The sequence below is a fragment of the Anabrus simplex genome, chromosome X, assembly GCF_040414725.1.
Source record: "Anabrus simplex isolate iqAnaSimp1 chromosome X, ASM4041472v1, whole genome shotgun sequence".
Taxonomy (NCBI): domain Eukaryota; kingdom Metazoa; phylum Arthropoda; class Insecta; order Orthoptera; family Tettigoniidae; genus Anabrus; species Anabrus simplex.
In genome coordinates this window covers 149978124-150001584 of record NC_090279.1, presented here as the reverse complement: position 1 = coordinate 150001584, position 23461 = coordinate 149978124, and the positions used below count along the sequence as shown (strand labels likewise).

At 37.3% G+C, this 23461-nt stretch overlaps 1 protein-coding gene across 2 annotated transcripts in view; it reads right to left on the bottom strand.

Annotated features, from left to right (window-relative positions):
* Positions 1-2376: 2376 nt before the first annotated feature.
* Positions 2377-23461, bottom strand: part of LOC136886476 (retinol-binding protein pinta-like) — a 62092-nt gene continuing 41007 nt past the window's right edge. For both annotated transcript variants that reach the window (XM_067159273.2, XM_067159272.2), the window contains exons 6-7: positions 19448-19553; positions 2377-4176 (exon numbers count right to left, since the gene is read on the bottom strand). In XM_067159273.2, the coding sequence (XP_067015374.2) occupies positions 4025-4176; positions 19448-19553 (258 nt within the window). In that variant the 3' untranslated portion in view covers positions 2377-4024. The remainder of the gene's footprint in view (positions 4177-19447; positions 19554-23461) is intronic.

Below are 23461 nucleotides of genomic sequence, written 5' to 3'. Positions count from 1 at the left end.
ACAGCCTACTCAAGGCAAGATTACACAAAAAATTTCACAATTTTTAGTCTCTATTCCCAACCTACAATTTACAATTTTTGTATACAGGGGTATCTAGTACCCATAATACTGGGCCTTCGAGGCTCAAGCTCAAAATGGATGGAGGCTTCCACTAGCGCTCCTTGGAAACTCGGTTTTAAAACCCTACTTTGGTTTGTGGCCCTAAAATGCAGAGACTAATCCCACACTTCTGAAGTGAGTAGAATAACAAGTTACCTGGTAATTTACAGGAGAAAAACAGTTACAAAATTGTAGTCACCTCAAGATAACTTGAAGGGGAACTCGAGAGGGTAACGCACTCTCTATTCCCGATTTACAGTTTAAGACTTTATGAACTTTTACATTTGCAAGGAGTAATTTACATTTTAGAAATCACACAGGTACATACTTAAAGCTTAGAACATTCTCCTCGGATAAGTTGACGGAGATAGCTACAGAGACAGAAAACTGGTGGCCATTACCTGGGCTGATGTACTGCCTGACAAAGAATGCGACATCCCGTCTTCTGTCTTAACACATACACTCTCTGAAATTCGGAGATCTATAAGACAAAGTAGCTTGAAAATCCGCAGCTTGTATACCCGAGGGGATGGTTCGAGAAAATTCTGGACTAAATCCGGACACGCCCTCTCATTTTTATCGGCCGAATAAAAATCTACAAGAAGCCTGTGATAGGCTAAAAAATGAATACAAAATTTTCTAATTGGCCAGATTCAAAAGCTGGCGGGAAGAGAAGGAAGTGTTGCAAACCTTGAAATAACAAAATAAATTAACATTGATTTAGTCACGAAAACCTAGAAACACAAAACTTCTTTAAATCACAAATTCTTCCACCTTGCGCCAGAGTTCATGACCTCAGTTTTTTGTAAAGACATCTATAGAGAACAGTTCAGACTACTTGCTGTACACCAAAACAAAAGAAATAAATACAGTCAGTTTAGCAAACTTTAAAATAACACAATACTCTGTTATTTATGAGTGACATTTTCTGATTAATGTCCCAACTTTATGCACTAGCTGTTTCACGTTTTTTATAGAGTTCCTTAAGGTGCTTCTTTTAAATGTGCGGGGTTGAGGTGTATCTCCCGGTACAATTATTATTATTATTATTATTATTATTATTATTATTATTATTATTATTATTATTATTATTATTATTATTATTATTATTATTATTATTATTATTATTGCTATTATTAAACACGCCAAAAATATCCAGGGATACATCAGCTCCTCCGTGATTCAGCGCGACAGTGATTTGATGTATGTGTTAAGGCTTACGGAGGGTATTTTCTAGTACGTACTGTTCCTGTGTGTTTCTCATGATTAATGTACAGGTCGAACTTCGATATCTCGAACCTCCATTACTCAAATTTTCGATATCTCGAAGTAACTACCATTTCCCGGCCGTTTTGTCTTATTTCTCACGTGTATTTATTTATCTATTAATCGAAATTTGATTACACGAATTTCTCGATATCTCGAAGCAAACATTTCCTCCCTTGAAGCAAAAAATACTCTGTAACTCGAATTTTTTCTTTACTAAGTTTTCAATTCCCTACCTGAAGGGGAAGTAAATATTTTAAAACAAAATAACCGAAGTCTTCTTTGTGCTATTCTTCAACACTTCATAGCATCAAACATCGAGGAATTAGTTATTCTTGGGCTTTTCTCAGCTCTTTGTTAAAATATAATAAAATGACTGTAATAATAATAATAATAATAATAATAATAATAATAATAATAATAATAATAATAATGATAATCGGCAGAAAAAAGACGTTGAAGAGTAGCCGGATAAACTCGCAGGACGAACTTTTGTGAGAGACATTTTTTATTGCTGGCACGTGAGGAGTCGCGCTGCGACACCCGAGTGGGCGAATTTCGGTTCACACTGTATGTTTGTCTGGAGTATAAAAACAAACAGTTTTGCCTGGGGTGTTTGAAAATTTATACAACAATCTCAAGGAATTGTAAAAGGTACGAAATAAAGAGAAATCTTCATTTAACCTTTGTAAGGTAAGGTTATTCAGTGAGGAGCAAAGCTGGAAATGAAACGACATTAGAACAGCTAATAGAATGTCATACAGAATTAAAAATACTGCATATTGGAACTTTCAATTGCGACTCGATATGGTAGTCAATTTTTAGAAGAAATAAGAATGCATCGTATTCCGCACTACGAATTTGTGTGTTCTAATTGCGTTCTTGCGCATGTGGGAACCGAAATGTTAACGTAAACACGAAAAGTTAATGAAATGTTCATCAACATGCTTGAAAAGTAAACGAACACGCTCTTTTGTTTATTAAGAGTCAACAGTAGTTAACAGTGTTTATTAACAAATTTAACGAAAACATCTTGGCGTGGACGCACCTTAAGACAAGAAGGAAAGTTTACAGACCGAAAAGCAGATAGAAAATTCAGAAATTTATAAAAGCTCAACCACGAGAGAGCAAATTGAACTAGGGAAACGAGGGTCAACACTCGTACCTCCTTAAGAAATTACATTATACCCACTTGGGTGATTACACTCCGTCCACAGGCAGCCTAGAAACATAAATATTAAAAAGCTAACTGAATTTAAGAACGCTTACATTCTTCTTCTTAATCAGTTTACCCTCCAGGGTCACTTTTTCTCTCGGACTCAGCAAGGGATCCCACCTCTACCGCCTCAAGGGCAGTGTCCTGCAGCTTCAGACTCTGGGTCGGGGATACAACTGGGGAGGATGACCAGTACCTCGCCCAGGCGACCTCACCTGCTATGCTGAAAGGGGCCTTGTGGAGGGATGGGAAGATTGGAAGGGATAGACAAGGAAGAGGGAAGGAAGCGGACGTGGCCTTAATTTAGGTACCATCCCGGCATTTGCCTGGAGGAGAAGTGGGAAACCACGGAAAACCACTCCCAGGATGGCTGAGGTGGGAATCGAACCCACTTCTACTCAGTTGACCTCCCGAGGCTGAGTGGACCCCGTTCCAGCCCTCGTACCACTTTTCAAATTTCGTGGCAAAGCCGGGAATCGAACCCGGACCTCCGAGGGTGGCAGCTAATCCCGCTAACCACTATACCACACAGGCGGGCACGCTTACATTTAAAATCAAAGTAAACTTAGCTCACCCTAACCGCCACATGCTAGAGGTGAAACGCTGGTAACATCCCGTCGCTAAACGCAAATAAGTTCACATGTTAGAGAAAAATTCTTGCCGCCTACCTTACACGCTGCAGCAGCGTGGTCTTCTGTGATTATAACTTCACTTGTCGCTGCACTCATCAAGAGCCAGAAGGTTTCAAAAAGTCAAAGATTATCACTATTTTTAGGGGCGAGGTGGATGATGATTGGTTGGTTTAATTTGAACTGACAATAGTGGCAACTTAGAAGCCGGTGAATGATTTTATCTAGTGCCAACTCTCTGACATGTACAATTCTCAACTTCTCTGTAAGTCTCCGATCTGATTGAAATTTGGTACAACGAAGCTGAGGCTAGGGAAGTAATGTGTGTGAAAGAGAAGGTGTGAGAGCCTGGCAGACCAATCGACCAGCCCGCCTCTACCTGCTTCCGCCGCTCACTCCGGTCTCTGCAGTGCTCAAACGAGCGAATTTTGACAGCCCGAAACAAGTCCTAAATAGACGATCTAACTTTGATTTGGCTGAATAAAATATTCCTACCGAAGTCGTTGTACCAAATCTCAATCAGACCGGAGACTTACAGGTGGAAGGGTTTCATTGTAAGCAGAACACAGTCCAAGCCCCCTAGATGACACTCCAGTATCAAAAGTAGTGACATCTCTTAAAATTCAAGAATAAAGTACAGTTCAGAGAGTTGACGTTTCACTGCCCTCAGGCGTCAGAAGTGTTGCCTATCACCAGGGAGAAGCCTTGCAGATGGTACACCTTTCATCAGAAGATCCATATAACTAATGAACAACTAGGAACATATAAATTGATAGATACGTTTATGTAAAAAAAATCATAAATTTTAAGTCAGTTAATCGAAGGTCAACTGTCTGAAGGAACCTTCCAGCCCGAAAAGGTCCTCACTGCTCTTGGGTTTACCAGGCCTCTTCTTTTCGTTTGAACAGTACTTGGAGTCCTCCAGGAAATAGTCCCGGTAGCTTTCCACCTTCTTCTTCCAGTCAGCTAGTGAACGGGAAAAATAAAACAAAACAAATTAAAATTCATTGAGAAGGATTGAAAATTAAATAATAAAAATTCAGACTCTTAATCATTCCCCTCTGCACGCAAGAGCATACGTAGAATTAGCATTAAGATCGTGGACTGGTCGTCTAGTGTCACTGTGGTGCACTACAACGAAGAGTTTGAACCACGAGATGTTGTCATGACAGTTCCTTGTTAGTCCTAGCAAGATGCAGTTGCGTGCATGGAGTATAAACAGAACTACCGTCTCTGTTGTGAAGGGTAGTTGAATGTCAGAGGCGGAACTTGAGAATTTGGTAGATTGAGCAACAAGAAAATTTCAGGTTTTGCCAAAAATTTTAGAAATCCGCTAGCGAAACGTTTGAGATGATCGAGTTGAAATCACCAGGATCACTTTGATGAGAAAAACTCGCGAAAAGGCAGGTCAAAATACTATGTGATCCTTGAACTGTTAGCGTCATTCCACGAACATACTGACAGTATTACACAGGTGTACAATTTGTTGCCTACAATGTAGGCGCCATTGCACGAACTTATTGACTGTAATAATAGAATGTATTGTATTGACTGTAATAATAGAATCACGGATATGTTTTGGGGCCTGGAGAGAGTATATATTCTGTATTTTTCATTCTCCTCTTACGACAGGGACGGGTGCAGATAACGTATATTTTGACTTCAACCACAGGGGAGAAAAAGGGTTCTAATAAATCGAAAGAAAATTGACTTCATCCATAAAGGAATGGTAACACTCATGAATTGTAAGAAAGTATAATGACAGTTTCGGATAATAATTACAATACCATTTTTGTTTTAAATTAAAGTAAGTGAAGACAACACAGATACAATACTGACGAAGCATTTTAATCAACCCAAACTACTGTACATGTTTAGAAAAAAACCATGCTCCATAGTGCATATACTTGTACTGTACATACTGCACTATTTTTTGAAAGATTCTTCTACTTTATTATCACATCGTTTTCTAGACGCAGTGTCATACTACGGTTCCAATGGCAGAACGTCAGAAGGCTTGGATTCGCCACATCACAAACTGAGTTGGCAATAGAGAAGGGAAGGAGGCAGTCAAGGTTGGAATCCAGGCATTCCGCTGCTCGTTCCCTTTGTCAAACCATAACAAATCACGTTACTTCAATTTGTTTTCTACTGAAAATATTTGTTTTCGGTCGTTTCGGTTAATGGCATTTCGGTTAAAAGTGTTCCGGATAACACAGGCTCTACTGAATCATTCTAGATCTCGTAAATATAACACCAATATTTTTATTTATTAAAATATTGGCCAATTATAAACCGCTTAGGACCTAAGACTATGGTACAGTATTTTTTTCCAAAATTCTTCATACGTGATCGCCTGCCTCTTTTCCTCCGATAACACTCTCCGAGGTTCACGTCGTAAATGCAAAAGCGAAAAATCTACAGAAATGATCTGTCGCCGGAAGGCAACCCAGTTAGTTACAATGTCATCTGTGATCTTCAATCTTTGTAGGTCCCATCGTATCTCTTCCAGCCAACCAGTTGTGTATTTTAATTTTGAGATTTAATAAAAAGTATTCTCAGTTTGTCTGTCATTGTTCATTCTGTGAAGAAGACCATAAAATCATAGTCTTTATTTTTTAAATTGTGTCTTTTATTTTCTCTGTATTGCGGTAGATGTCTTCAATTGTTTATTTCTAATCCAAATATCGTTATTCCTTTGGGGTCCCAGCATTTTCTTAAGTATTTTCCTCTATTTTTCTTCCAGTTCCTCTTGTTCGCCTCTTTCGTTTAACGTTAAATATTCTGATCCTGTCTGGTTTAATTACTGTTGTGTAGTGCCATATCATATATGCCCCAAATTAATTATATAATATGGTGTAACATTGTGCATCTAATACAAGCAGGAGTCATGATGCGACCTAGAAGTTGCGTAATGCAGTATTCCGTCATCGCGTGACATCAGTAATAGCTTCTTATCTATGCATAGCGACAGTGAATAACTCGGGTATTCCGTATGATTCAATCGGGGATGCACAAGAGTGTTTGAGATCGGCCGATTATAAAAGGACCAATCACAGCCCTGGAAGCGATATGGCAGAATGAAGGGATTTACAAAACAAATTAAGTCAGTCTTACCAACTTCTAAATTTACAGTGCTGCACTACTCTTTATTTTATTAGGCAATTTGTTATAAAGCTAGACTCCACGGTTTTAATATGAAATAGAAGCCAGTTAAACATTAAAAGAACTACCTGTAGACAGTTGCAATACTTAATTTGAATTAATAAAGTAATTAACATATTTTTATTGAATCAGCGTTTTGCAGAGTAGTGGGTGAGCAGTAACGTCATCGCGCTAGTGGAATCCCCTAAGATATGACTAATACCGGGAGCTTGGTGTATATAGTAGCCTCTGTAAATGGAAAGTCACTCTGCTTTTGAAGTGTGAACCGCGCGGGTCGGTGTTTTTGATATTAAGCCAGTGGTATAGGAAAGTAACATTTTTGTGACCAGTTTTGAACATATAAGTAGTCAATTTGTGAAGCTGAAACGTTTCCTTTATGAAAATATGCATTACATGAATGCAAGTTACAGATTGTAGTTACGAATGTGCATAGTACGTTAACAGAGCAATTACCTTTGCTATATAAATAATATCACGTATCACGTATGTCAAAGTGCGGTGGTGACACGGGATAATATCAATAAAACGATAGTTACTGTCGATATTTCCGTACCCGTGTATGCGTAATTCGCATACGGTTTGTGCAAATACCGTGTTCGGTACGCGTTCGGTTTCGCGAAGAACTTGTACGAACCGTCGTCATCGTATCGGTACAATTAAATGGTGTGTGCGAAGCACTATTACTACATGATGAAGAGAGAAGAAAAGACTTGCAGAGTATTTGATAACGCCATGCAGTTTGGTGCAATAATGGCGTAATTTGCTGGACGCTGTGGCCTGGAATCATGGAGAAACTGAGACGCTACCAGTTAAGTTCATTTTAATTATAGGCATGCTTAGATAGAAGGAATTAGGCTAATTCGATCCCAGTGTAATGTAAATGTAAATGTAAATGTCAGTCTTGTTGTGACTGAGCTATGTTGTATTTTTATAGATTAGTGTCATGTTTCAGGGAAATGCATGATTGGAACCCTGATTTTTATATATTACTTTATTTCCTTTTTATAAGATGGGAAAGAGGGAAATGATTAGGTGTAGATGAGGATATATATGTCTAAAGGTAACTGTGTATTCCATTTTGGTACAAGATGTAGACTCTTTTAGTATGAAGGCTACACAGCCTAAAGTTTGGTCTGGGAATAAAATTTAGCAAGGTATTTTTTTCCTGCATGTAGCACGTTTATAGGAGTACATGGCAGTGATGACCAACGTAAAAGTGCACCGTCGAACTAATATCTTCTAGATCCGCAGATAGAACTAGCTAATTGGTATTGAGTTATGTTTTTACGAGAAAAAGGCAAGATTAGCCTGATACTGAGATTACAATGTGTGTTATTACAGGACGGTCGTGCCTGGAAATAAATATCGGAAAGATATAATGGTGTCAGCTGCATGAAAAGAGAGAGGTTTGATTTGCCTCAAGTGTTCATTATGATTGTGAGAATCGAACTCACGGACCCCAAAGTGTTAGGCCAGATGTGTTGAGTATCATATCTGCAAGCCGTGTTATATTGGAATATGTAGTTAAGGCCATAGGAATGTGTATGGGTGCTATTGTTTGAGTTCGAGGCCTTGTGTTAATTAAATGAACAGAGAAGTGAATGGCAGCGTAATTTATGTTTTCAAATATATTAGAATTTCTCAGGCAAGATTTACCAAACCAATTAGTTAGAGTCTTTTCTGGCGAAGTAAGATGTTTCATAGCTGGCGCATTAGAAGTGTTCCGTGATTTATATTACAGCGTGCTTAGTGAAAGATCAACAGACGGATAGCTGAGCCTGGAGTTCGGTGTTCTTTTTATATGAAGGAGTCTAATATCTTATTGTTTATATTTCAGATATTGAATACACAGATGATATTATTTTTTTATTGCATGTCATTACAGGTTTCTCCGAGAGTTTTTTTGTATTAATTTGTGTTACTTGGATTGTTGTTGATTATGTCATGGCCAGCGTTGAAAAAGATTTGTTCTTAAATATGAGTCCGAAACTCATTCTATTGGGAGGCAGGCTTCTAAGCCATCCAATTTATAACAGAACGGTCTGTTAAGTAAATTCAGTGTAGATGTAAGCTAAGGTCCCTGAAATATTGATTTGATGATAAGTGATGTACATATAGTTTTATTATGGATCGGATTTAGCATAATTTTATTCTGTCGCGGTATGTCCTGTAATTATAATTTGAATGATATCCGTCAGGATGCGTTAAAATGAATTTAACTGCGTAAGTCGAAGCGAAGTGTGAATTTCTTCCCCAGGTCGTTGCGTTTATTTTGTAAATGTTTTCATTTTGAAACGGGACATTGCCCGTCCTTTGTAAATTGGTGTAATTTATGTTAATTATGTGCCCGGCATATATTAATTATTTTTGGCATTTATTTCAGCCATATTTTAATTATTTTCCATTTTTTGTTTATCTCGAAGTTCAGTAATGTTTATTAGTCAATAAATCCATCTTACCCCTTTATTTTGTATTTTATTTCGGAAATATGATACTGTTTCCCGTTCATATACCCATGGTATTTATTTTATCCTGAGATTTTTAATTTATTTTAGCCCGATCAATTTTTTAAGAACCGAACACGCAGCTCTCCGATTGGCGCCGGTAGACTGTATTTCAGACGGGAACGGTACATATTTATCTCTGGCTTCCGTACGTGGGGCGGATTATCATGTTGATTGGGTAAGCTCCATAGCCAGGATAGCGCATTGTTGTCGCCCATTATCATTGCTATGTCCGGATATTATTATTCAGGAACGGAGTAGTATATTATTTAAATTTATATTGTTAACCCTGAATGTGCGATTTAATTTTAAAGTAGGCAGACGTTATATATTTTGTTAAGGCTATTATATGGATATTGAAACCACAAATAGTGAAAAACTTCGCACCTATTTGGAGCCAACAGAATGATGCTCTTCGCACACATAGCAAGTTGTTATATAGGCTTTTATAGGATTTGGAATTCGAAATTTTGGGAATGTCCATAATGGATACCTGAGCTTTAATATTTATAAATTTAGATAGCTAGAGATAATTTCGAATGGGCGAATGATAGATGATGAAGTCTGAGATTCTTATTCGATACCCAGACGGAGTCATGTGAACTAGCAACCTAACGTAGTAGACAGTTGAGTCTAAGGTACTGTGTTCAATATTACTAGTTGGTATGAGAATACAAGAAGACAAAATATATTTAGAAAAAGTTAGTAATTACTGAATATATTAAATTACGTTGGGAAAATATCGGCATTTATATTTTTTATATGGTAAATGTCGTGCATAGAACATGTTAGCCGATGAGAAAAGCATGTCAAATATTGAATGATTCCATTGGAATTCGTGAACAATAAAATGATTTCACGTGAGGCAGATGCTGTTATATCCTACAGATATAATTGATCGTAGACATAGCCTGAATAATTTGTTTGTATAGCAAATTTTAAATAGCCAGTGCGTTGGTAGTTTTGTTATTTAGATTCAGTTAGGGACACGAGATAGCCTCAATCTCGGATGGAAAGAGATAACTATAGTGGCATTGTTATTGAAGGTTGAAGGTGTATGGACCATTGTAACGGGAAATATCATCCTTTAGCTGGAGATAATATGCAAATAGAGTTAGGCATTGTTGTCTAATGCGTAGATTTGAACCCATATTAGGAAAAGCCTATATTTATTTAAAATATTTGGGGCTATGGATTAAATTATTTTTTTAAATACTTGAACACGCGTGGATTTTATATTGATTGCGCGTGATGAAAACATAATTGACATTCGGTAGGTAGTTTCTGCATGGCGTATTGTAAAGCCATGTTGTTTGTTTTCCTTGAGTAACGTAAATCGCAGAAACTGATGATATTCATTTATAAAACCTGGGGAACACACTTAAAGCTTTCGGAAGTGATTCTAGGCCGCGTAGTCGTATTTGATTTGGTATTATGGCAGTAACCTTAGCTGACCTGTTGGCTAAGATGGACTTGGCAGAGAAAGAGGCGAAGGAGCGTGAACAAGAGGCGCAGAAACGCGAACAGGAGCGTATGCAACAAATTAAGGAGAAAATAGACTTTGTGACTGCGGAAGTAGACAGAAGCATGACAGGGATTATGGAAACAATGGAGTTAGCAGCGGTTGAAGATGAGAAACGTGAACAGGAGCGTATGCGGCAGATTACGGAGAAAATAGTACAGGGGAATGTAAAATTGGAGGAAAAGATTGATCATGTTCAAAAGTGCTGTCAGGAAGGGATGATACGTTTATAGAAGCGTATGGATGATATAGAGAATAGAAATGAGGAACAGGTAGACCGGATTAGAAAAACCGTTGAGGAGTTAACTGGCAAAATAACAGATGGAGCCGTAAAGACTGAAAAGCAATTGGAGGAAATGACAAATAGCTTAGAGGAGGCGCGAACTGAGATAGGCAAGAATCGAAGCGCGATCGATCACTTAAGCGAGGCTACAGAAGAAAGATTTTCTAATATTACGGAGGAAATTAGTGCCCAGATAGCCGAAGTACAACGGAAGAATGCGGATCAGTTGGAAGCGAAGTTAGGTGAAAAACAACGGGAAACTGAGTCGAAGATGAGGACGATGGAAAAGGAATTGAGAAAAGAGGTTGTAGGTCAAATTGCAGGCAAGGGTAAAGAGATCAAGAAGATGATTTTGGTAGATAGAGAGAATGCTAGAGTCAATATACAAGAAGTAGGTGCAAATATTGAGGCATGGGCTGAATCTTCGCAGAAGAATACGAATAAGTTGATATCTGTGGAAAAGGAAGTACAGTATTTGAAGGATAAAATAGAATTACTTGATCTAAGAACAAATAAGGAGATGGATAAACTGAAGTGTTCAATGCAGAATGATAGTATTGAAAGAGAAGCGAGTCAAGCTAGTGAACCAGCTCTACTTAGCGATCTGTTAAATTTACCAAGACCGGAAGAAAAATCATCTACGCCAAGAGACACGAATGGAGGCCAAATTTACAACATATTTCGTACATCTTCAGAAGATAGACCCCGTAAATTTAGTGGGCTAGATGATAGAACACCAAGGGCATTTCTTCGAGAGATGGAAGATTATATGATAGATGCGAAGGTACCGGCTGATAGAAGATTACGTACAATTAGCAAATTCTTATCTGATTCGGCTTTAGAATGGATGATGGCATTCCAATATACATTCAGTACGTATGAGGAATTTAAGGTAGAATTCTTAAAGAAATTCTGGGATGTATCTATACAACAGTCATTACGTATGGAGCTTTATTCAAGAAAATATCCTACTACTATTCCAACAAGGTTTGCTAATTATTATATTTCCCAAATTATCAAATTCAGAGATTTGGACACACCACCTTCCGAGTCCGAGATGATCGTAGCGATATCTAAACAATTACCGTTGGAAGTGCAGAGAACTCTAATAGCAGCAAATGTTAGAACAGCGACTGAGGCGGAATTGACTTTACGTCAGTTGGATTTAACTTCTACACAAAATCAACCAAGGATCAGATATTCGGAGGCTTTACATACGATTGATTTAACGGAAGATAGAAGTCCACCACCTAAGATTAGGAAGGGAGGTAGAGTGCAAAGTTCAGGAAGCAGAACAGAATGGAATTAATCCACATGCAGCAGATTACGATATGAGGAATACTGGAGCCATTAGAAAAATGACTCAATTATAGCAATTGATGAAGTACAAGAAGATGATGATTTAGGAGATGACGAAGATGATGATGACATTGACGAAGAAGATGACCCAGTAGAAGAAGAGGTGGATCAAGAAGACGAAGAAGAAGCTACAAAGGATGTAAACATGGCAAATATAGAAGACACAGACCCATTACCAGCAGAAATTTGTTATCAATGTGACGGAAATGAACGCAAGTTTCAAGCTCTTTTGGAAATATTTTTTGAAGCTCGGAAAGAGAAGGAGAGATTGCTAGCTGAACGTGAAATATTATTATCCGGAAGAATAACTGAAGTGGAGCCATAGTAGTGAATCATAAAAATAAAAAAAATACGTTTTCACATATTTTTTACGGGGTATGGGGAGAATGTGCCATATCATATATGCCCCAAATATTAATTATATAATATGGTGTAACATTGTGCATCTAATACAAGCAGGAGTCATGATGCGACCTAGAAGTTGCGTAATGCAGTATTCCGTCATCGCGTGACATCAGTAATAGCTTCTTATCTATGCATAGCGACAGTGAATAACTCGGGTATTCCGTATGATTCAATCGGGGATGCACGAGAGTGTTTGAGATCGGCCGATTATAAAAGGACCAATCACAGCCCTGGAAGCAATATGGCAGAATGAAGGGATTTACAAAACAAATTAAGTCAGTCTTACCAACTTCTAAATTTACAGTGCTGCACTACTCTTTATTTTATTAGGCAATTTGTTATAAAGCTAGACTCCACGGTTTTAATATGAAATAGAAGCCAGTTAAACATTAAAAGAACTACCTGTAGACAGTTGCAATACTTAATTTGAATTAATAAAGTAATTAACTTTTTTTTTTGAATCAGCGTTTTGCAGAGTAGTGGGTGAGCAGTAACGTCATCGCGCTAGTGGAATCCCCTAAGATATGACTAATACCGGGAGCTTGGTGTATATAGTAGCCTCTGTAAATGGAAAGTCACTCTGCTTTTGAAGTGTGAACCGCGCGGGTCGGTGTTTTTGATATTAAGCCAGTGGTATAGGAAAGTAATTTTTTGGTGACCAGTTTTGAACATATAAGTAGTCAATTTGTGAAGCTGAAACGTTTCCTTTATGAAAATATGCATTACATGAATGCAAGTGACAGATTGTAGTTACGAGTGTGCATAATACGTTAACAGAGCAATTACCTTTGCTATATAAATAATATCACGTATCACGTATGTCAAAGTGCGGTGGTGACACGGGATAATATCAATAAAACGATAGTTACTGTCGATATTTCCGTACCCGTGTATGCGTAATTCGCATAAGGTTTGTGCAAACACCGTGTTCGGTACGCGTTCGGTTTCGCGAAGAACTTGTACGAACCGTCGTCATCGTATCGGTACAATTAAATGGTGTGTGCGAAGCACTATTACTACATGATGAAGAGAGAAGAAAAGACGTGCAGAGTATTTGATAACGCCATGCAGTTTGGTGCAATAATGGCGTAATTTGCTGGACGCTGTGGCCTGGAATCATGGAGAAACTGAGACGCTACCAGTTAAGTTCATTTTAATTATAGCCATGCTTAGATAGAAGGAATTAGGCTAATTCGATCCCAGTGTAATGTAAATGTAAATGTAAATGTCAGTCTTGTTGTGACTGAGCTATGTTGTATTTTTATAGATTAGTGTCATGTTTCAGGGAAATGCATGATTGGAACCCTGATTTTTATATATTACTTTATTTCCTTTTTATAAGATGGGAAAGAGGGAAATGATTAGGTGTAGATGAGGATGGTTACGTGAACGCTACTGATCCACGAAATATCACTGTAATATTTGTCACATATGAAAGGTAATCATCGATTTACTCAAATAAAGTCTAAAATCCCAGGTAGTTTAAGAAATAATGGAAATATTTAATTTTACAGAATACATACTTTACTGCCTTACAGCTACATACAATTTTTTCTGCGTCGCAGGGCTTCCGTGTTTTGTTTGTGTTTAACACAACACTTTCGTGTGTCATGTCTTTGCTCACGGTAATGCTTTGGTGTCATGTCACTTCAACTGTCAATTGTCTAATAGTGCTGTTCCTTTGATAAAGTAATATATCTATTGGTCCAGGGATCATGCTATTTTCCGGTTGCTTCGGCACGAGATTTAGGTCTTGTAATTTCCTTATTAAATGGTGATTTTCGTCCTCAAAAAAAGCGATAACATCCTTAATGTTGTTCACCTCCATTTTGCTTTTTGAACTGTCCGCGCTAGACAAATGTGCAAAGATAATGAGAATCCACAGACATGGCACTTCCATTCATCGGTGCCAGCCCTGGACCTCAAGAAACAAACAAAACACGGCGCGAGCAGCGATATGCAACATGATGGACTCCTGTTTACAGCTCGTAAGTACGTATTCATATTTCTTGCTAGTAACGACGGTATTTCTTAATCTACCTGGGATTTGAGACTTTATTTGAGTAAATCAATGATAACCTTTCACATTGTGACAAATATTACAGTGATATTTCGTGGATCAGTAGCGTTCACGTCACCGATGAGGATATATATGTCTAAAGGTAACTGTGTATTCCATTTTGGTACAAGATGTAGACTCTTTTAGTATGAAGGCTACACAGCCTAAAGTTTGGTCTGGGAATAAAATTTAGCAAGGTATTTTTTTTCCTGCATGTAGCACGTTTATAGGAGTACATGGCAGTGATGACCAACGTAAAAGTGCACCATCGAACTAATATCTTCTAGATCCGCAGATAGAACTAGCTAATTGGTATTGAGTTATGTTTTTACGAGAAAAAGGCAAGATTAGCCTGATACTGAGATTACAATGTGTGTTATTACAGGACGGTCGTGCCTGGAGATAAATATCGGAAAGATATAATGGTGTCAGCTGCATGAAAAGAGAGAGGTTTGATTTGCCTCAAGTGTTCATTATGATTGTGAGAATCGAACTCACGGACCCCAAAGTGTTAGGCCAGATGTGTTGAGTATCATATCTGCAAGCCGTGTTATATTGGAATATGTAGTTAAGGCCATAGGAATGTGTATGGGTGCTATTGTTTGAGTTCGAGGCCTTGTGTTAATTAAATGAACAGAGAAGTGAATGGCAGCGTAATTTATGTTTTCAAATATATTAGAATTTCTCAGGCAAGATTTACCAAACCAATTAGTTAGAGTCTTTTCTGGCGAAGTAAGATGTTTCATAGCTGGCGCATTAGAAGTGTTCCGTGATTTATATTACAGCGTGCTTAGTGAAAGATCAACAGACGGATAGCTGAGCCTGGAGTTCGGTGTTCTTTTTATATGAAGGAGTCTAATATCTTATTGTTTATATTTCAGATATTGAATACACAGATGATATTATTTTTTTATTGCATGTCATTACAGGTTTCTCCGAGAGTTTTTTTGTATTAATTTGTGTTACTTGGATTGTTGTTGATTATGTCATGGCCAGCGTTGAAAAAGATTTGTTCTTAAATATGAGTCCGAAACTCATTCTATTGGGAGGCAGGCTTCTAAGCCATCCAATTTATAACAGAACGGTCTGTTAAGTAAATTCAGTGTAGATGTAAGCTAAGGTCCCTGAAATATTGATTTGATGATAAGTGATGTACATATAGTTTTATTATGGATCGGATTTAGCATAATTTTATTCTGTCGCGGTATGTCCTGTAATTATAATTTGAATGATATCCGTCAGGATGCGTTAAAATGAATTTAACTGCGTAAGTCGAAGCGAAGTGTGAATTTCTTCCCCAGGTCGTTGCGTTTATTTTGTAAATGTTTTCATTTTGAAACGGGACATTGCCCGTCCTTTGTAAATTGGTGTAATTTATGTTAATTATGTGCCCGGCACATATTAGTTATTTTTGGCATTTATTTCAGCCATATTTTAATTATTTTTCATTTTTTGTTTATCTCGAAGTTCAATAATGTTTATTAGTCAATAAATCCATCTTACCCCTTTATTTTGTATTTTATTTCGGAAATATGATACTGTTTCCCGTTCATATACCCATGGTATTTATTTTATCCTGAGATTTTTAATTTATTTTAGCCCGATCAATTTTTTAAGAACCGAACACGCAGCTCTCCGATTGGCGCCGGTAGACTGTATTTCAAACGGGAACGGTACAGTGTAGTGCCTAGCTTTTATCAGGAGCGACATCGTTCGTTTGTTGTGACGATGTCGAGTCAGATTATAAGTCCGTCTTCTTCAGTCTGTCTTTGCAGGTTGTTGTCGAGTCCACTTCACTGCATCCGTTCTCTCAGATATTCAAATTTATCAACACTTTGAATATGTCCACTTTGTATCGTTAAGTAATTTTCTCCGTTATGTCCATGTTAAGTGTATTTAGTGTATTCATATGAAATTTTAAGACCTGTATCAATGGCTATGTCATGTAAAGTTTCCACCACTATTTGTGCTTGTAGTTTGTTTTCTGAAATTACTGCTTTATCAGCATTTCACCTCAAATCTTCCTTTTCCTTGCCCCAAATGGACCCCATAAAAGTTTTCTTCATGTAATCTAATTCCCTATTCCCTCATGATCTTTTTAACGCCAAACTAAAGGGAAATGGTGGAAGTCCATCACATTTTTAACTCCATTCTGGACGTTGAAAGGGTCTGAAAGTTCATTTAGGTTGTATCTGTGAGTGTTTGATAACCAGTTTTCTTGTAGCTTTTTGTCTATCCCTAATTCTGCTAGAGTTAGGCATACGGACTGCACATCTACTTAATTATTATTGTTACAGAAGACCCTCATTAATCCGGGCCCCATTAGTCCAGACTTCCTTAATCCGGACACCCATTTAATAATAATAATAATAATAATAATAATAATAATAATAATAATAATAATAATAATAATAATAATACCTAAATTCAATTATAGTATAAAGCTAAGTTACGAACAAAATGTTGTTAACTACGTAGAGAAGATCTTTGAAAGTGTGATTGCTGTAGAAAGCTCTGAAACGGATGAAGCAGGTGATATCTTTTTTTTTTTTTTTTTTTTTGCTATTTTGCTTTACGTCGCACCGACACAGAAAGGTCTTATGGCGACGATGGGATAGGAAAGGCCTAGGAAGTGGAGGGAAGCGGCCGTGGCCTTAATTAAGGTACAGCCCCGGCATTTGCCTGGTGTGAAAATGGGAAACCACGGAAAACCATCTTCAGGGCTGCCGACAGTGGGGCTCGAACCCACTATCTCCCGATTACTGGATACTGGCCGCACTTAAGCGACTGCAGCTATCGAGCTCGGTGGTGATATCATTGACCCTAAGCCAATACTTAGTTAAATTAAAGACCAGCTAAACATTGTCATTAAATACGTTTAAGATAACACCGATGGAAACATATCTGCATATTACGAACATTTTAGGTATCTGCGAGAGTTAATTATTAAATAAATTAATGTCAAAGGAAGAAAAAAAGGATCAGCAGTTCCTTCAAACCAGTAAGCGTGTCAAGTCTGGTCAGGGATGGTGTGCCTTGATTTCCATATCCTAATTCTGTACTGCATTAGTTATTCTGTGTTGTGTGGGGCGTAATAATGTATTGCATTATATCTCGTATACTAAATACCTCTGTATTTCTTACATTTAAAATACTATAATCATTCTATTTACTGAAAAGAGTTCTTTAAATATTTACGTCGGCTCATTTCATAAGTTACTTTGTTTAATCCGGACTGTCATTAATTCGGCCAACCTAGAGCCTCAATTTGTCCAGATAAATGATGTTCTACCGTATCATTATTATTATTATTATTATTATTATTATTATTATTATTATTATTATTCTTTCGAATGGGCCACCAGAGGACCATGTGCCCACTTCAATTCCTTCTTCTTTGTTCTTTCCTTTTCTTCCAGTACGCTTTCATCTGTTCACTATGTTTCTTCTTTCTGTATTCAGACCACTTTGAACCAGTCTTTTTTACATTCCTACCTTGGAATCCTTCTATTTTGAATACTTTTTCCCGAAAGCCTTCTCTATTATTTATTTCTTCTGTTGTTACATTGTATTTTTCTAAATCCTTTCTTACTTCATTGACCCAGCTTGTCGTTGATTTCTTACCCCACAAATATTTGAAAATCTTACTGGTTAATCTACTATCTTGCATTCGATATAAATGTCCAAAAAACATAAGTCTCCTTTTCCTCATTACATCTGATATGTTTTCTATTTTTTGATATATTTCAGCATTACTTCGTAATTTCCAACGTTCTGCTGTGCTTTGTGGGCCTAATATTTTCCTCATGATTCGCCTTTCTAGTATTTCTAGTTTATTTAAATTAGTTTAATGCCAGACATTCGCTTGCATATAAGTATTCTGGCTTCACTACTGTGTTGTAATGCCTTATTTTTGCATTTTTGGATAGGCATCTTTTATTGTAGATATTATTATTATTATTATTATTATTATTATTATTATTATTATTATTATTATTATTATTATTATTATTATTATTATCAGAATTAGAATTAGCAGATATGAAAGTAGCGAGAATGATTTCTGCGACAAACAGGTGGAAACAATGGCAGGAGGGTACTCGGAATGAGGAGCTAAAGGCTCGACGGATGAAGCGGTACCCATAAACCGGCTTCGGTGTGGGTTCAAGTGAGGCGAATGGGGGAAGAAATGTTACGTAGGAGAATAATTGACTGTTTTTGGAGGGTAAGAGAAGTAGAGTGAGACCAAGATGACGATTATTAGACTAAGTTTCTAATGATTTAAAGACAAGATGTATGAAACTAAACGAGGCCATACAAATACATTTTAGAAATGTCGAAAAGTGTAACTTATTTTCAACCGACCACTACAACAGGTTTAAGTCGAACTGTAAGAGGTCAGCATCACTACCTGAAAAAGTAGGTAGATGGCACAACTGCTTCAATCATACAAAATCTACCCGATCTCGGACAAGTTTGACAGCTAGTTATAACATAAAACTACTACACTTCTTTCATTTAACGTAGTAAGTATCTATTAAAAACAAATGTAATATTGCGACACAAATTCTACACAGTTGACTGGAACTACTACATAGTGACAGTAGTACACAGGTGTACACTGTGTTGCCTAAATTGTAGGCGCCAAAGAACATTGTTTACTGGAGAACTGTACAAGAGTGTATGCCGCGTTGCCTACACCGTAGGCGCAATTACATGAACTTATTGACTGCGATAATAAAAATCACGGTTATGTACTTGGGAGTAGAAGACGAGAGAGTACGTAGAGATTGTGTGGTAGTTCACCTCTTATGACATAGACGGGGTATAGATAACGTATATTTTGACTCTACCCACAGGGGTACATTCACGTTAAAGAATTGTGGTAGTGTCCCTTACCCGATTGTTTTAAATTTAATCAATTTATATTTAGTACTCACATGCCAATTCATCCAGTGATGGGCCGTCACCTCCGTAGTCTTTGGGAAGAACACTCTTCGGAACATGCTCGTATATTGACTCCATGTTGCCTCCGTGCACATGAATCTGTAACACAGCGTCCATTATACAAAATACGTCAATACATATTGACAGATTGAATGAAGTCTTAAAGGAAGTGGATGAATATTGTTACTTGGACAGTAAAGTAACTAACGATAGCAGAAGTAAGGAGGACATCAAATGCAGAGTAGCATAGGCAAGGAAGACCTTTCTTAAGAGAAGAATTTTTTCTCATTTCGAGAATCTAAAATTCATTGGGATCAGATACCGAGAAAGAAGAATTATATAGAATCTGTACAAAAATCAGTCTGCAGTGATAAGAATCGAGAGTATGAGAAAGAAGTAGCAATCCGGAAAGGAGTGAGCCAAGGATGTAAGTTGTCCCCTCTTCTTTTCAATGTTTACATAGAACAGGTGATAAAGTAAATCGAAGAGGAGTTTGGAAAAGGAATCACAATCCAAGGGGAAGAAATAAAAACCACAAGGTTTTCGGATGATATTGTAATTCTATCTAAGTCTAAAGAGGAGCTGGAGTTGCTAAATGCCTTGGGCACAGTCTTGGAGAAGGAGTAGTGCAGTCAAATGAAGTCAGCTGATGCCGGAAATATTAGCTTAGGAAATGAAGACTTAAAGAAAGTAGCTTAATATTGTTACTTGGCTAGTCAAATAACTAACGATGACAGAAGTAAGGAGGATATAAAATGCAGTTTAACACATGCAAGGAAGACCTTTCTTAAGAAAATAAACTTTGCTCACTTCGAACATTGATATAGGAATTAGAAAGATGTTTTTGAAGACTTCGTCTGGAGCGTGGCATTGTATGGAAGTGAAACATGGAACATTACTGATTAAGTAAGAAAATAGAAACTTTTGAAATGTGGTGTTGAGGAATAATGTAAAGATACTGAATTGAATTGGTGAGAGGAGGTCGATTTTTGGCTAAATTTGACCAGAAGAAGAGACAATGGTAGGACACATCTGAAGACAAACGGGACTTGTTCAGTTGGTTTTTGAAGGAAGTGTAGGCGGTAATAACGGCAGGGATAGACCAAAAGTATGGATATGATAAACAGATTAGAGCAGATGTAGGATATAGTAGTTACATAGAAGTGAAAATATTAGCACAGCATAGGGTGTCATGGAGACCTGCATCAAACCAGTCTGTGGATTGACGACCCTAAAACAACATTATTTTTATTATCCGATTAAGGAGCGTGATTGAACTCATTTAGCTGATGTTTTAACGTGGAAAATATTTCTTAGCAGTCAAAGTATGAGTCCCCATACTATGAAAAACGTAAGATTAAGCAATTTCCTCAATTGTGACGAAATTTCAAGGCCTAAAGGGCCCCAGGAGATTTCAAACTATGAGTTTTGGATAGCTCTATCAAACACAAAATCGAATATCACTTGCGGTCTTAATGCAGCTCCGGAAAACAGCCTAAAATCACTTGTTTCTTTACTTGTTTCCTTTTTTATTCAAATCCTAGCCAAAGTAACTTATTTACAAAATTCTTTCTGTAATATGTTCCTTATTCAATACCCTCAGGTGTTTTCTGACATTTGAAAAATGTCCACATTGAATGTAGTTATAAGGGCGTAAATGAAACTCTGCATTGACTCACATTAGCGCTCGTAGTGGAAGAAGAAGGCAAACTGCTAATCTAATCGACCAGATAACAGTGATTTAAAAATGGATTGTATTTCTTAGGAATAAATAAAGAATATAATCTTATAAATTATATTGTATTTACATAAAATTCGTAGTTCATATGCCTAGGATGTTTTGAACATTGAGTTGTTTGTCTGAAGGGCTAGAAATGTGGATTTTTAAAGAAAGGGCAAGGCTGAACATTCTTTCAGTCACTCTATCCCCGCTTATTCTCAGAATACGCCCATAGAATTTCAATCCCCCTTCTCTGAAGGTGTGTGCGAATTTTTCGACATGACAATAATATCCTGATATCTCTAAAAACTGGCCCGAAGATTTTCCGTTTGAATTTCCTTTTTTTCTCTTTTTGTCTTTGGTTAATGATCTACCACCCACGATTAAGGTTTCCGATGCGTATAAGGCTTCAGTTTGATTACTGTATTATAATGCGTTAGTTTCGCTCTCCTGGATATTTTATTTAGTTATTTGAATTCCAGGTGATTCGGTCAACTTTTTGTGATTTAGAGATTCTCCCTTTATTTTCCTCACGATTTAACACAGATTATTGAGAAATTTTTCGGAATTTAGTTTTCAATGTTTGTCCATCTACTGTAAATATCGTGGAGCTTCTTCCATGTACTGAGGTTTTTCGTGCGAGATTTATAGTCTTGTCATGTTTCATTCCACCAATTATTATTATTATTATTATTATTATTATTATTATTATTATTATTATTATTATTATTATTATTATTATTATTATTATTATTGCCGGCCCCGTGGGGTGGGGGTAGCTTGCGTACTTCGTACCCGGATGCCACTGATTCGATTCCCTGCCAGGTCATTGATTCTTACCTAGATCTGAGGGCTTGTTCGAGGTTCACTCAGCCTACGTTATCACAATCGGGGAGCTATCTGACGGTGAGATGGGGGCCCCGGTCTAGAAAGCCAAGAATAACAGCGGAGGGGATTCGTCGTGCTGACCACACGACACCTCGTAATGTGCACGTCTTCGGGCTGAGCAGCGGTCGCTTTGTAGGCCATGGCCCTTCGGGGCTGTAGTGCCATCGGGTTAATTATTATTATTATTATTATTATTATTATTATTATTATTATTATTATTATTATTATTATTATTATTATTTACAATTGGCTTTATGTCGCACAGACACAGATAGGTCTTATAGCGACGATGGGATAGGAAAGGGTTAGGAGTGGGAAGGAAGCGGTGTGGCCTTAATTGAGGTACAGTCCCAGCATTCGCCTGATGCGAAAATGGAAAACCACGGATAACCATCTTCAAGACTGCTGGCACTGGGGTTCGAACCCATTATCTCCCGAATACTGGACACTGGTCTCGCTTAAGAGAAAACAGCTATCGAGCTCGGTATTATTATTATTATTATTATTATTATTATTATTATTATTATTATTATTATTATTATTATTATTATTATTAATTACGCGCAACTTGAAATGAAAACTGTCGTTAAATGTTCACAAATTGAAATACCCAGTAAAATGTCTTTGTAACGACCGCCAATATAATGAAATGGTCAGAACTGCGAAATTTTTTGTGGGCCTCTCCACTTTTCCGTACTTAATGTGTGTTGAAACATTTCGTTTTAACAAATTTCGAATATTCAGTATAAGTTCTTGAAATGTCTTTGCAAATTTTAATCAATTTTCGGTTTATCGAAAGTTCGCTAGAACGAAAATAATTATGGTGACCTTATAAGTTCATTATACAGGATAATGTTAAAATAAGGTGATGACTGTGTTTGTTGTTTAAGGGGCCCAACATCTAGGTCATCGGCCTCTATTACAGTATGGTATGGCCAAAGTTTCTGGACATATTCCTCGCACGTAGAATGAAGATGGCAACATCTTCGAGCACGTCCTATACACCAATGAGAGAAGATGTGCAGACGTAATAGTATCATCATCACAGCCAGTGGAGCTTTTGGAAGTCCAGTGACACTCTCCTAAAGAGAATGTGTGGATGGGAATAACCACTGAAAAATTTACGGTCTAATCTCTGTGTGTGGGGGTGGTAGAATGACGCCCGCGGTATCCCCTGCCTGTCGTATGAAGCGACTAAAAGTGATAATGGAATTGGAACCATGAGACTGTTTGTGATTAGTAGCATGAGTTTAGAGTACCCGTGATTAGTATCACTATATGCGGAACACCATGGGTTTACGTTGCCCGTTATTAGTACCATTATGTGGGGAACACCATGAGTCTGTGTTACCTGTGCGTAGTACATTACCTGTGATTACTACCACAATTTCAGGAACAC